Raw genomic sequence first — 14267 nt, 5'->3', positions numbered from 1 at the left:
CAAATAAATATTTATTCCTAAAAAAATTTTTAAAAAATAGCGTAAGGTTTTCATTAGTTCAAGACTTAAATTATTAATAAATAATCCAAAATGTAGCGATATAGAACTAATAGTCAGTTAAAGAAAATTCTTTAACAAAAATAATATAATTGAAACTTACTACGTCGCGAATTATTTCAGTTACCAGACCTTCAGAATTCTATCATGAAAGTTCTTAGTAATATTTTAGAAAAGAATTGTACAAAAAATTACTCACCAGAATTATTATCAAAAGTTGTGGATGCAATACCACTAATATTTTCTCAAATTTGTTGATCAATTTAAATTGTATTGAATTTGATCGATTATCTATCGCAGCTCTTCAGTATCTTTATCTTGTACACATGAAAAAAAAAAATACCTTCTATAACCCTGTTTTCGGTATTGTGCTATTCTAGCAGCAAAACATGTTTCTAATGAAACACGTAAAACTCATGGAACGATTGCCAACTTTAGAACAAATAAAGAACTCAGGAATAATTTATTACCGTAAAAATTAATGAATAATTGTTCATTGATTAAAATGTCTTAACTATATTTAAATTATCCTGGTTATAATTCTAAGAGATCAAATTATCGAATTTACCATTAAAACTTTTCCAGTGGTATTACTATGGTCGTATTTGAATTCAACATCATCAAAGAAATCAGGTATATGACTACGTTTTACACACCATCTTGTTTACGTATATTATTATGTACGGCAATAAATTCTTAGATTTTCGTAAATTTATATGTACTTTTTATTATTACTGTTTTCTAATGGATGAAATTTTATTAGGGATTAGAAAAAAAAAAGAATACAAAGCCTCACAAAAATCTATACAAACTTATAAAAAAATGAACATAAAATTTCAGCCGGTTTCGAATATTCAATGAGCGCCAATGAGATGTTCCCGTGATCGCGCTGTCAATTTCAGGATGATTACTAAAATTACTAATCCATTTAATTTATTTATCATAAAACCTAAACTATATTGTGACATAGGTAAATGAAAGTCAAAATTATAAACGTAATTATGCATTTTATTACCCGACAATTGATTATCCATGAATGCGCAGAACTTTTTAGCACAGAGAATTAAGCTCGATCTTGATCGATTAAATTCATTGAGTTGACTAAATGAGCGCGATGAGATATCAACTTAGATAAGAAATAAACGACAATTAATCAATTTATTATTGTAAATTGTAAAAAAAAAATAACAGTAGAAATTCTCACAGCTTTGTATCTTGCCGTACTTAATTATGAAACATTTACAGGAGGATTATCCGGCCACATCATGACATATGGCATATTAGTATGATGTAATGATTCATGATTCTGTATCCAAACTCATATTTTCTAAGAATACGAAGTTATAATAAAGCGTTTCGCTTTTATACTGTATCTATTCCCATAGGAACGTGAAAATTAGACGAATCAGAGCACTTTTTCAGATGAAAGCGCTTCCGGCAAGGTCATCAGGAAATAACCTGGAGAGGAATTAAATCCGTCGACTACATTAGAGTATACGGCCTTTTTTTTTTGATATGAGCTTGGACAAATTGTTCAAAGTTATTAATAATTGTAAAAATTATGTAGTATCTACCTTGCATGGGTACTCGGCAATGGAATTTTTTAAGATAATGTTGCACTACACAGCCACACCGTTGGGATTTGATTGTCCCACACAAGTCCTGCCGTGAATCCAATTGGGCAAAAATCGAAAATTTGGTAAGACGTTAATTAACATAATTTAAAACCTAAATTTTTATTTTAATAAATAATAAATATAAAAATTTTTCACTTGCTAATTTTAATATATATTAGAATATTTTCCTGTTAGATTTTATCAAAGTACATTTATTTAAATTTTACTCGACGTAATTGTTAGTCGATTTTGATCGATATTGATCAAAATTCTGACCAATTATAATTAAGTTAATTCCTTCTGGAAGTTCAATTTCAACACAAAAATGAGAAATAAAAATAAACGTTTTATAATGGTCATTGTACAATGGGCTAATTGTAAGTAAAACATTTTTAATTCCAATTATAATATAAATTAAATAATTTATGAAATTGAATTAATTAATTTCCTTTAATTGGGTAAATATTAATTGTATTTCGTCTTCTTGCATCAAAATTTACATTAGAGTAACATTAAATTGAGAACGGAGAAATGACGATCTGTTCTGTTACACCGAACGATTTTTAGTAAACAAATGTTCATGTGAATTTGTTATATTATTATTTAATTCTCTGTGGAATTATTGCATATTAACAAATTCTGTTCCAAATTTTTCTTTCAGCCTACTAAGAGTTTTATGAGTTTTTTTGACAATCAGGAATGAAAAAGAGGTCAGTGTACAATAAAGATGGGTACACACAAGAACATTGCCAACATAATATAACTACTTTGATAGCTGAATCGGTAACTTACGAATAAATTTATTATTTTCATTAATTGGGAATATAAATTATGTTTCGTCGTCTTGCTTCAAAATTTACATTTGAGTAACATTAAAATTACTACGGAGAAATGATGATCTGTTCTGTTACACTAATAGTGATTTTCCATGTACATGGCAACGCTACCTTCACATCCACATTAAGTAATAATTATTAAAATTTCATAATATTGACTGACATTAATTTCATACTAAAACGGATAATTTCTTTAAATAGGAAAAAAATTATTAAATTGGTATTACATCAAAGATAATAAACAAATGCAATGTTTAAAGAACAAGGTTTGATCTTGCATGCGTTTGTTTTTCTTATTAATTTGGTCGGAAATCGGAATTTAATCCTCAATTTGATGGCATAATCAATTTATATAATCTTTTTTTTTTTATTTAATGTTACCTTATCGGTATACATTTGAAATAATCAATTATTCCTGTATTTCATATTAGTAATCGTAAAAAAATAAATAAATAAAGAGAGTATTTTCGCTTTCAACTTTTCAATTAAAATTAAATATCATAATTTTAAATTAATTTTTTGAATCCCTTTGAATAATAAAAATGAAATTGTTGATTTTTGCTTTATTCTTGAGTTCACTGGTATGTTCTTAATTCACGTTCTTTTTTTTTAAAAAAAAAAAAATTAATATTTAAATCTGTTTGAATTTTAATTTATAATTACAGGTTATTTCTGTTTTCTCTCAAGAACAACCAGTAGATTTAGGTGCAGTTACTGTTCCATATAAGACCGCAAAAGTTCCTCCAAATAATGGTACTTGGAAATTCTGTAGTGATACGTCGACAAAATATGTTAGTAAGTATTATTTATTATTCCTTCCCCAACTCTTTTTTTTGCAATTCTTCCATCACTTTTTGTTGAAAGAGAAATCTCTCTAATAAAAAATCGTATATATTATTATAGGTTATAGTGTTAGAATAGTACCAGATTCAACGCCAATTACTCCAGGTTTTGGAATCGCAACACCAGGAAAAATTCCATCTACATTGGGTGCTGGTAAAGGAATTTCGGCTCAGTTGGAAAGCCCTTCTGGTTTTAGTTTTATTGATTCATTATCATGTCATGAAAAAATTGTTACGGTATGTGATCAAGATACGGGGGATATTCCTATAGGTACTGCTGCGAAATATTGTTTATCGGTAACAAATCCTTTCTCAAATCCACAAACAATAAATGTCGCATTTTCGGGTAGTGATACTGTATTTGAAAAAGGCGGATTTACGAGTCCAAATAAATCTGGTGGTAATAATAAACCATTCAGCAGTGCTTCAATAATTTCATCGAATATTTATTTGATGTTTACTTGTTTAATATTATACTTCCTTATTTAAATTTTTAAATTTAATAATTATACATATTCATATTAGATTAAAATATATGATTTAAATATTCAAAATAATCAATTGAAATTTACGAGACGACGATTGATTTCGTCATTAGATATTTCTTAATATAGTTACAAATTGCATACCATTATAACTTCATTCATATTTTTTTTAATCTGACTTAATAATAAAGTTTATTATCATCTTTTAATATATCAATATTATATGTATCTTAGGTGATAAGAGAAATAAATTACAATTGTCAAATTATATTTAAGTACCTATTTTGTTTCGTTTTAATAAAAGTAAATAATGTTAAAGAATCCTAAGATTTCTGGATTTCTTATCTTTCAATATCTTTTCATAAAAGAAAATTATTTAATATAAGGCCGGGCAAAAAAAATTTTTAGATTCTCGTGACATAAAATTTTAAAAATGACCCGGCCGGCCGGCACTTTTTTTTTATATATGTAAAATTTTCTCATATGTAAAATTTTTTTATGCAACATTGGCCAAAAAACTTAAAATCACGTGATAAAATTTTTTTACTATAAAAAAAAAATTTCCATTTTTCGAAAAACTGACCCGGCCGGGTCACGAGAATCTAAAATTTTTTTTTGTCCGGCCTAAGATCGGAAAATTTTACTAGATGGAAATTTATTTAGAGAAGTCATACGACGATTATCTCATTCGTTTTACGTATATCGATATTAAAATATTTAAATCGATCAAGTTTGTTAAATCAAATCTTAATTCGTGCGTGATTTTCTTATAATTGTATACGGGTATACGGGACGACGGAACGAGGGACGGTCGGGACGTGGTACATTCAGGTCATTATGTCATTTAAATTTACAGCAAAATTCAAAATATAGTGGACACTGTCCACTATATTAAATGAGTATATTTCGAATTTTGCTGTAATACTGAATTAATTCAGGCCAAATTGACGATGTCGGCCGGAATTACAAATCTATAATTTATATTGTCACGTGAGATAATTTTAAATAATTTTTTATAAATCAATTTATTTTAAAGATAATTCAAGTATAATTACGAAAAAAATAAAAATGAGGTACATATTGAACCCATACCAATCAAAATGAGTTTTTTTAATTATTCCTCTCGTTCGTTTTTATTTTTTTCAGTTAATGATCTTTCTGAGATAAATGCAAACATTCTTCGAAAAAAGATTTTTCGAGGATTTTTTTTTTTGATAATTCCGGCTGAATTAAAGAACCGACAGTGTACCAACCATTGTTCCACGGTTTACAAAATGGTATATAAGCTGGTATATTTGAAAAAAAAAAAATACTGGTGGCTACTGATGAACGATTAATAAATGGCCATTATCACACCATTTCGAAAACGACGATATTAAAATAATATATCAAGTGATTGCAATCTAATTTATTAAAATAATGAAATAACAGAAAATTTTATACAAAAAAAAAATATATGCACAGCATATACTACATATGGGGACGCCCGCAGCAAAAGCCGGGGCTCGGCAAATCACATGATTTTGCGAAAATCACAATTTAATATTATTGGTTAATTTAGTAAATCGCAATTTATTTTATCATTTTTAAAGATTTTTAAAATCAGTTTTTTGCAAACTAGGGTAAAATTTTGCAAGGAATTCATTAAAACATTGGTTTTTTTTCTAGCAAGTTTATATTATCCATTAAATATAATAAAATAAAAATACAAAAATCATAAATTATAAAATATTATATTTTTTTAATATGCTATGAATAAAAAATTTTTTTTTCTCTAAAAGATTGGATTAATAAATATATAATTATAATAAAATTTTAAAATCAAAATTTTGGCCGAGCCCCGGCTTTTGCTGTGGGCGTCCCCATATGTAATAATTATTCACTCTTTCGTTTTTGATTACAAGAAGAAATAATTCTTTTTAAAATAATTCTAATTGATATGAACGTAACACAGAGAATTCCACAAATAAGTCCAAAAATGATACCAAAAAAAGCTCCATAAATGTCATAATTATTTCCTTTAATAAATCCCATCCTATATTCAGCAGGAATCCATTCATTTAAAAATTCTTCATTAACACCTCCATTAATACTACTGCTATGTAAAATATATTCAATTGTATCAGCAGCTCTATATTTTCTCTTGCTATTAATTTTGGCTAATACTTCCATTCTCTTTGAATTTTTCTTTATATTCTCATCTTTTAATAAAAAGTCTATTTTGTTTATAATATCACTAACATCCAAGGTAAATTTATTTAATGTTAATGCAACACCAGCTAATTTTAATTTTTCAGCATTACTCATTTGATCAGCACCAAAAGGTAATACTAACATAGGAGTACCAGTATAAAGAGATTCATGGGAACTTCCTGCGCCTCCATGAGAAAAAAATAATTTTGTATTGGTATGATTAAGTATAGCGAATTGTGGTGCAAACTTTGAAATATGAATATGTGGATGTTTGTTATCTAGGATTAGCGAAGTTTGAATATGTGAACCATCAGATAAGGTTAATGTCGGAGAGTAGCTATCTTCTGGTGTTACAACTAATGCCCAAACTACGCCATCAATTATTTTTTTATTGATTGCTTCGACGAATGATTGTAAAAGCTTGTTGTTGTTATCGACGGTTCCATGAAAACGTGTACCAAAAGCTACATACAAAACACGTTCGTGTGCATTTATAAAATCAGAGAGTTCAGACGTAAGTGATGGATATTCTTCCGATAATACAGGACCAATTTCCTATTAAAGTAAAAAATAATATTTATTTAGCTATTACATATTAATAAAATAAAAAGAGATATCAATTACCTGAACGTTTGGTGGTAATGTTTGTGGTAGCTAAATAAAAAAAAATATTTTTTTTATTAGTATTAATAAAGCAGGTTTGATTAATTATTATAATTACCTCAAAACCGAAGAAAGTGTCAACTAGATGCAAAGAGAGTTTTTGCGAATTTCCCATATATATAGGTTTGGCATTAACTTGTTCTCTGAAATTATTTAACTTCTTTATAAAAGGATACATCATATAATCTATATTAAAAGGGTTTACTATAATACACTTAAATCTCTCCAAAAAAGATTCATTTTCTAATGAAACATTACATGGAGAGTTTGGACCAGTTTTTTGTGGTCCAAGTGTATCTAAATTAATAGAAGTAATGTTATTCGGGATTTTTTCAAATTAAAATATTATATGATAAAAATTCATAATTACGTTTAAAAAAGGAACTTATTCCAACAACAGGTTTCTTTAGAGTGTTAGCAATATCTAAACAAGCTTCATTCAATAGATTATCACAAATAAACAAATCTATATTATAATCTTTAGCAACATTTTTATATTTTTGATAAGTTTCTCTGTAGGCTATTATTCCATTTTCTATAAAAGGTAATATTTCTTTAAATTCAAATTCTTTATGAAATTTTGAATTTAATATCTCTTTGTAATTTAGTGCGGGTCCTAGTGTAACTTGTTTGATATTTGGATATTCTAATGATGGCGTATAATATCCTGATGTTAATAGTGTTACCTACGTATCAAGAATTGAATAGGGAGATAAAAGATAAGTTTGTAAATGATTAATAAAATCATACTATAAGCGAAATTTTTGTTATTTACATTGTGACCTCTTTCAGCTAATATAGCAGCAATGTCTAGTGCTGGTTTAAGATGACTTCTTCCTCCAATATAAGAACCAACCAAAATATTTTTAGAAGAAAGCTCTATACCAGTGTTCCTGGGAGCGTAATCACGCGTAGCATCAACATAAATATAAACATGATTCAATAAGACGAATATCGATAATAAAAAAATAAAGTGTTTTTTAACCATTTTGATCTTTATCGAAATTTTAATGTTATTTTTAATATTTTGAATTTTTGATATAGAGTCAAAGGTAAAATATCTCCTTATTTATATATTTAACCAACTGATATTCCTTATTACAAATTTGACAATTTTAGAATATTATCGGCCCTCATAACAAAGAAATAATTCATCCCATAATATATATGAATAAACAGAAATGCAGATAACCAAAATAAGTATGATTAGCTTCTATACTAATTACGTATATAAACATGTTATAACAATTTAATTTTCTATTTAAGAAAATATTAACTCGTTTAGTATATTTATTTGAAAACCACTTATGATATTTTGGATAATTTTAGATCATCGCGATATATATATTACAAAAAAAGGATGGTAATATCTTTCTAAAAATCACCGCGCAATGAAAAATGTTCGGTAAATTACATCACTAATTTATTATTTGTTCACAATTACATTAAATTTCTTAGATATGACACACATCAAACAGTTATGAATTAATTGGCATGTTTCGTTTTTTATTAAATATAAGAAAATGTCAAAAAATTTACACCAATGAAAGTATAATGATGACATGCACGTGATGAAAATTTATTTATGTACTTTGAAAATCTTTATTGAATTTCTGTAATACAAAGCATGTGTAACATTGTAACTGAAACGTAATAAATATTGACTTACATAAACTTTCAAATTTTGCATAACGCTTAACAAAAAAAGCTATTATCTAACGCTTAATGGAGGTTTTGTAAAAAATTCTATTGTGACCAGTCAAATTATTAGCCTTAACCAGTTAATAAATCGATTAGTTAATTAACCTGTACCAATCTGATTTACTTGAATTATTTAACCGTAAGGAGATCATGTTTCATTATTAAAAAAAGGCAATCATTAACCTTGTAAAGTAGTTCATATTTTCTGCACACATTAGACAATATATTGTCTAAATGTCTAAATGGTTTTACCGGTTAACCTTAATTCTAACAATAATTTTAAGGACATGATTGTAGGGCTGGCCTATCAGAAAAAATTAAATAATTTATCTATAGTTTGATTAGTGTAATAAACGCTGATCATTTTCGTTGGCTACCGTATATCACGATTCTTCGCTAAAATGTATCATGAATGTTAATCATTTTTATTGACCTATTTATCACTAAAATTATGATAAATTTAAAGAATTTAATATTTTTGTTCATGTAACAGCTAATATTATTTGTGTGCGCAATTTACTATACGGTTTTAAGTTCATTGAACCCGTGCGAAGCAACGGGCTTTTGCTAGTATACATTTATGTCTTGTAATGCTGGTCAGAATTATTCTCAGTTTTGACTTATTACCAATTTTCATGTTATACATTTAAGTTATCCCGCAGCGGATCCTAAGTTTTTCACTAACAATAATTGTAGACAGTTCTTTCTGGACCCGTCTAATTTTACATGATCGTTTTTAATGAGTAATTTTAAAAACAAATTTGATTTTGGTTTCTTTATACTACATGATCCAATTGATTCATGATATCTAAATTAATATTAAAAATCAATTATATAATAATAAAAAAAATTATTTGTACAAATTTAAAACGATAAAATCGAATTATATTAAGTATTATACAATCACATATATTCATCTGTATTAAATATAATTTCTACAACGCGATCGGCATTTTCTTTGGAAAACTTTTTGAATTAACGTTATTTTCTTGGTCTGTGTCATTATTAGTTAATTTTTTTTTTTGTCAAAAATCTGCGCAATTCAATCATTTGATCACCGTATGCAGGATTTTGCCGTTTTATAGGTTAATTGTCGTTAGCGACAGATATTACAGGTACGATATGATTATCAATTAATGACGAACGAAATTATTATTATTTTTTTGCATCCTTTGCAATACTGCTATTTATTATTAATATTATTATGAATTTATATTCATTATAATCTATTAGATCCTGACAGGAAACACACCATGTATGATTAATACAAAAATATTATTAAATTTTAATCATGAAACAATTAAACGCATTATAAAGTACCTTGTAAAATTTTATTTCTTTTTAATAGTAGCCAGTGATACGAAAGGATGATGATAGCCAGAGACGTTATCATATTTCTTAAAATTTTAAGTAATTGTAAATAACACGATCATATAGGATCTGGTAAGTGCTTTAATTAAATTTAGTCAACAATACAACCGAAAAAACTGATACTTTTTTTAATATTCTTTCAAAGTATCTATATCATAATTACAAGTCATTTTATCAAGAGTCTATTTTATTAATGTATTCAGGAAGTATGGATATCGTTAAAAAAATCCAAGAGATCTGCAAAAATTGGTCTTTTAGATTTTTGAAATCTCACGCAATCTCCTTGAAAGTCTAGAGGTTAGAACCGGTTTGACTTACAGCAAAATTCGAAATATAGTGGACACTTGAAAATTTTTATTGTCGGGATTATCGGGTACTCGGGTCGGGCTAGTCTGGTTATTAGAAAAGATACATATCACATATATATAATATATATATGGGAAAAGAAATAATGTTGAAATTTTAATTTTAACAAATCATTATACAAATAAATAAATATAAAAATCTTACTTTTAAATTAAAGCGATATACGCATATTTTTTTTAATTGTCAAACAATTTAAAAAGTTTGATCGTGACTTATTAATTTTTTTTTTACTACGCACAATTTAAGACCAATTACAAAATTCAGTTTTAGTTTATGAATTAAATTTTGATAATATTTATCTAAAGAAATTCAAAATCATATAAAAATTATAATTGACCTATAATTGTTGTCCCTAGAATTGATAATAATACCAACGAAAAATAATTATTACTTTCTATTAACTTTACGAATTATGACAACGCAAGGAATTTAAAAATATTCTATTATTCTATTAAAAAAAAAATGAATTTAACGAAATATGCTTAATTCCGGTTAAATAATGAAAACAAGATATGTACAAAGTTTGTTAATCGTGCATTTTGATAAGAGAATTTAATATAAATAAATTATTAAAAGGAATTCTTTGTTCACGATTATTATTTAATTTTTTACTTATTTAAACCAAATATAATTAAACCAAACTCAAATTACAAAGTAAGGTAGCCACAATTACCTCACTTTTTTTTTCACCGATTTCTCCCTAAATTCACGAGTTATTTAATTCAATAAGAACAATATAAAAATTAGTTGTATTACATTCAATTGAGAGTAATTCCGACACATTTATTTAGAAATTTAAAAAGTATTTCGAATTCCGAAATGTTTTTTATTCAATAAAAATTTTCAATTATAATTAACGATTTGAGTAAGTAGATATTAAAACCTTATTGTTAATTATAAATTGTATTCGTTGGGTATTTACATTTTACAGTATATTAAAAAACAATTATTTGCTAAAAAAAAGAAAGTCATTGTCATGATAATTTGAACAAATGAAATAATATAATTAAATAAATTTATTTAATAATGATATTTTTTATCGTGACCAATTTTTCAATTGACTGCGGGAGATTACACAACCCACTTTGAGAGATTATCGTAGAACGAAACTAGATGAGTCTATTACTTTGTTAATTCTTTTACTGCCGTTGAGCTGATAATTCTCGTATAGCGGTTGAGCAGATAAATCCGTTAAGTCAATAATTCATACACAGCCATTACAGCTGTTTTCATAAGATTCGTCCGGTCGGCGTCGAAATGTCACGTGACTAAAGATTTTATACTTGATGAAATAAATAAAAAAAAAATAAACAAGTTCAATTTTACAAACAATTATTTTATGCTATCAATACTTACATTACATATTAGATGACAAATAATTGAAAAAAAATTTAAAAGGCTTGACAACACGGCAAATTGCTAAATGTCTTCGCTGTTTTATTTGAATTTCGATTCTTTCATCCTATTTAGTTTCGATTATTGATTTCTTATATACCAATCTTGAATTGAGCTTTGCATTCAATCAGGTAGAAACACTAAAATATTGATTAATACAGATTAAGTCACTATTTGAACCACTAGACAAATAAGTATTTATAAATTATATATATAGAACATCTTTTTTAAAGTTAGCGATTAAAATGATCATTCCGAAATTATATATCAGCAGCTTTTGTATGATTTACCAGGACCCTAAAATATATATAAATAAAGCTTTACTGTTAGCTGTGCACATTTTCACAAGGCCGGAATTATGATAATTTTAGTCAGTATCCAAAGATTTTCACGGGAAATATCTAAAAAAGAATTATTTACACAATTTTTACAATTTTGTGATTTCGTTATTTACCAATCAAATAATAATAATATCTTTATAATTTTCTTTTAGGAATTAATATTTAAAATACTTTTTTTTTGCATATACGATAGTTTCTATTATTAGACATCAGTAGATCATGTAAATCAGAAATTAATCGCGAACCTTCCTTCCAAATCAGTTATGCTCAAGGTGAGACACTTCTTGCTAAGCTAAGATATATGATATCATTTAATCAACGATTAAGGTTTTGCTTGTTTAGTATATTATTAGTTTATTTTATTTATTCTAATGACAATATAATATCATAATGTTAATGTAATCCGATCATGTCAACAAACAATAAGAATATAAGGTAGTACTATTTACTACAACAAACTTATCTAATGAAATGACAAACTAAATTGAAAAGTTTATAGAAAATCTTTTTAACTATCGAGAGACTAAGATCTTCGCACGACAATAACTTCTAACACTATTGAATAATTTAGATTTATAATTATTAATCATGACCATAAAAGAAATGACTCAAAGAATCATTCTCTTACTCCAACTATTTAGGCAGAAAATTAATTATCTAAAGTCAAGCCAATAAGAGATCTTCAAATCCTAAAAAATATTATCTTATAACAAGTAAGAATATATTCATTAGTAGTTAAACATAGGTATAAACCCGAATTATTCAATTTTGGTTTTATAACTTTCAAACTGCTATTCCGAAACCTGCCCGAACATGATGGTGAGTATACATTTTGACATGTTTATAGTATAAACATAAGTTCATTAAGTAGACTCGTACAATGATATCAAGATTTATACACTTGCAATGGTAACTGTAAAATAGCTTATCCCCTGCCATTTACACAATAGTAAGTGTTTTATAGTATATCGTGAGTTTAATATAGTTTATTTTATTGTTGTATCTTATTTTTCTTTCGCTTGGTTTTTTTTTTCATTTTAAAAGATTTTAAAAAATAATTGAATTTTAAAATGCTTCGGAACTATTACTAATACACTTGAAAAATAATATTGAGATTACAAATAAATTAAAAGAAAGTTTTTCTCATTTGGAAAATGCAAATCTTTCCGAATTACTCAAATTTTCAAATCAGTCCATTATAGTATAATCAATAGTTAATTTTTACCGCAAAATTTCCTAGAAACGGATAAATAAATACATATAAAATTTGCTATCCAGTAGGTATAACTACATTTGCATAATCGTGTAAATGGTGCCGATCAGGGGATAAGTAATACTTATCAACCAAAACAATTTTGTCATCGATTAATACTTTCATCTCATTGAGTTTTCCTAAATAAATCACCAAATAAATGATTTTGTTAATTATCATATATATAAATGTCTTTTTCAATGTCTAAATAATGATAATCGAATTTATCAAGCGGTTTTTGAAATGTTAGAAAATTGATCCGTTATAGCAAATATTACTAGTAAACTCCGGTATATCGAAACTATTATAATATACGTGATTTGTTTCCAGCAAAAAAAAGTCCGGTTTAGGTCCAAATCCGGTTTATCGAATTTTACTGTGTAATTAAAAATTAATGGTAAGCAGAATATTATTATAATGAAGATTTTATGATAAAAATGATAAAAGCAATTGAGACGCAGCATGGATTGTTAACCCCTTTGATAAAATTTTTGACAGTGATTTATGTCTAGTAAATATTTGTAATTCAGTTATTTCTTTTCTAAATCAGAAAGTATTGATACAAAGAGGATGTATTTAATTTAGTGAGAAATGAAGCAAATTGCCAATGAATTTGTTGATACTTTAAAGGGGAATTCAGAAGAATGAGACAGTGGTAGCAATAAATACGATAATAACATTCCGAAATGATGGAATCAAAATAAACAGGTAAGGTACCAAACTAAATCAAGAATTACAAGATATATTTGGCGACCAATCTAAGGATTTTGAAGAAAATTAAATAATAAGGGTGAAATTTTTTTGAAGATTATTTTATCGTTTTTCTCATCTGTCTTTTATTCCAAAAAATCCAAAAAAAAAATAAAATTCTGAAAAAGGTATAATTTGTTTTATGTAAAATAAAGATAGTAATATCGTGGATTTGATGAAAAAATCTTACCACTACACTACACTACTTGTCACATTTATTGATCCAAATGTTAATGATTTTATTATCAAGAACATGTAAGAAATTTAGTGATTACTAGATTAATATTTAATATCTCTGTAATTAAAAAAACTTATTATTTCGTATTTTCTCTTTACATAATTAGTGTGGCCATAATACCATAATATAATTTATAATGCGATCCAGGTTCTTATTTCGGG

At 26.3% G+C, this 14267-nt stretch overlaps 2 protein-coding genes across 2 annotated transcripts; one reads left to right on the top strand and one right to left on the bottom strand.

Moving 5' to 3' along the window:
• The first annotated feature begins 2992 nt into the window (after positions 1 to 2992).
• On the top strand, positions 2993 to 4103 carry OCT59_024773 (uncharacterized protein). The gene is made up of 3 exons (XM_025331741.2): positions 2993 to 3090; positions 3175 to 3304; positions 3413 to 4103. Exons 1-3 carry the CDS (start codon positions 3052 to 3054, stop codon positions 3838 to 3840), a joined length of 597 nt encoding a protein of 198 aa, XP_025183167.1. The 5' UTR covers positions 2993 to 3051; the 3' UTR covers positions 3841 to 4103.
• Positions 4104 to 5438: 1335 nt separating this feature from the next.
• OCT59_024772 (uncharacterized protein) lies at positions 5439 to 7680 on the bottom strand (the record flags this gene model as incomplete). The annotated part of the gene is made up of 5 exons (XM_025325019.2): positions 5439 to 6584; positions 6654 to 6683; positions 6751 to 6989; positions 7063 to 7378; positions 7468 to 7680. The coding sequence occupies 5 exons, from the start codon at positions 7678 to 7680 to the stop codon at positions 5712 to 5714; spliced, it is 1671 nt and encodes a 556-aa protein (XP_025183168.1). The 3' UTR covers positions 5439 to 5711.
• Positions 7681 to 14267: the final 6587 nt, after the last annotated feature.

The sequence above is a fragment of the Rhizophagus irregularis genome, chromosome 5, assembly GCF_026210795.1.
Source record: "Rhizophagus irregularis chromosome 5, complete sequence".
Taxonomy (NCBI): domain Eukaryota; kingdom Fungi; phylum Glomeromycota; class Glomeromycetes; order Glomerales; family Glomeraceae; genus Rhizophagus; species Rhizophagus irregularis.
The sequence above is the reverse complement of the archived record's forward strand: the minus strand, read 5'-3'. Positions and strand labels throughout refer to the sequence as shown.

Coding starts and splice junctions, on each gene's coding strand:
- OCT59_024773 (XM_025331741.2), top strand. CDS start 3,052: ATGAAATTGTTGATTTTTGCTTTATTCTTGAGTTCACTG. Junction 3,091..3,174: donor CTTTATTCTTGAGTTCACTG/GTATGTTCTTAA, acceptor TTATAATTACAG/GTTATTTCTGTTTTCTCTCA. Junction 3,305..3,412: donor TACGTCGACAAAATATGTTA/GTAAGTATTATT, acceptor ATATTATTATAG/GTTATAGTGTTAGAATAGTA.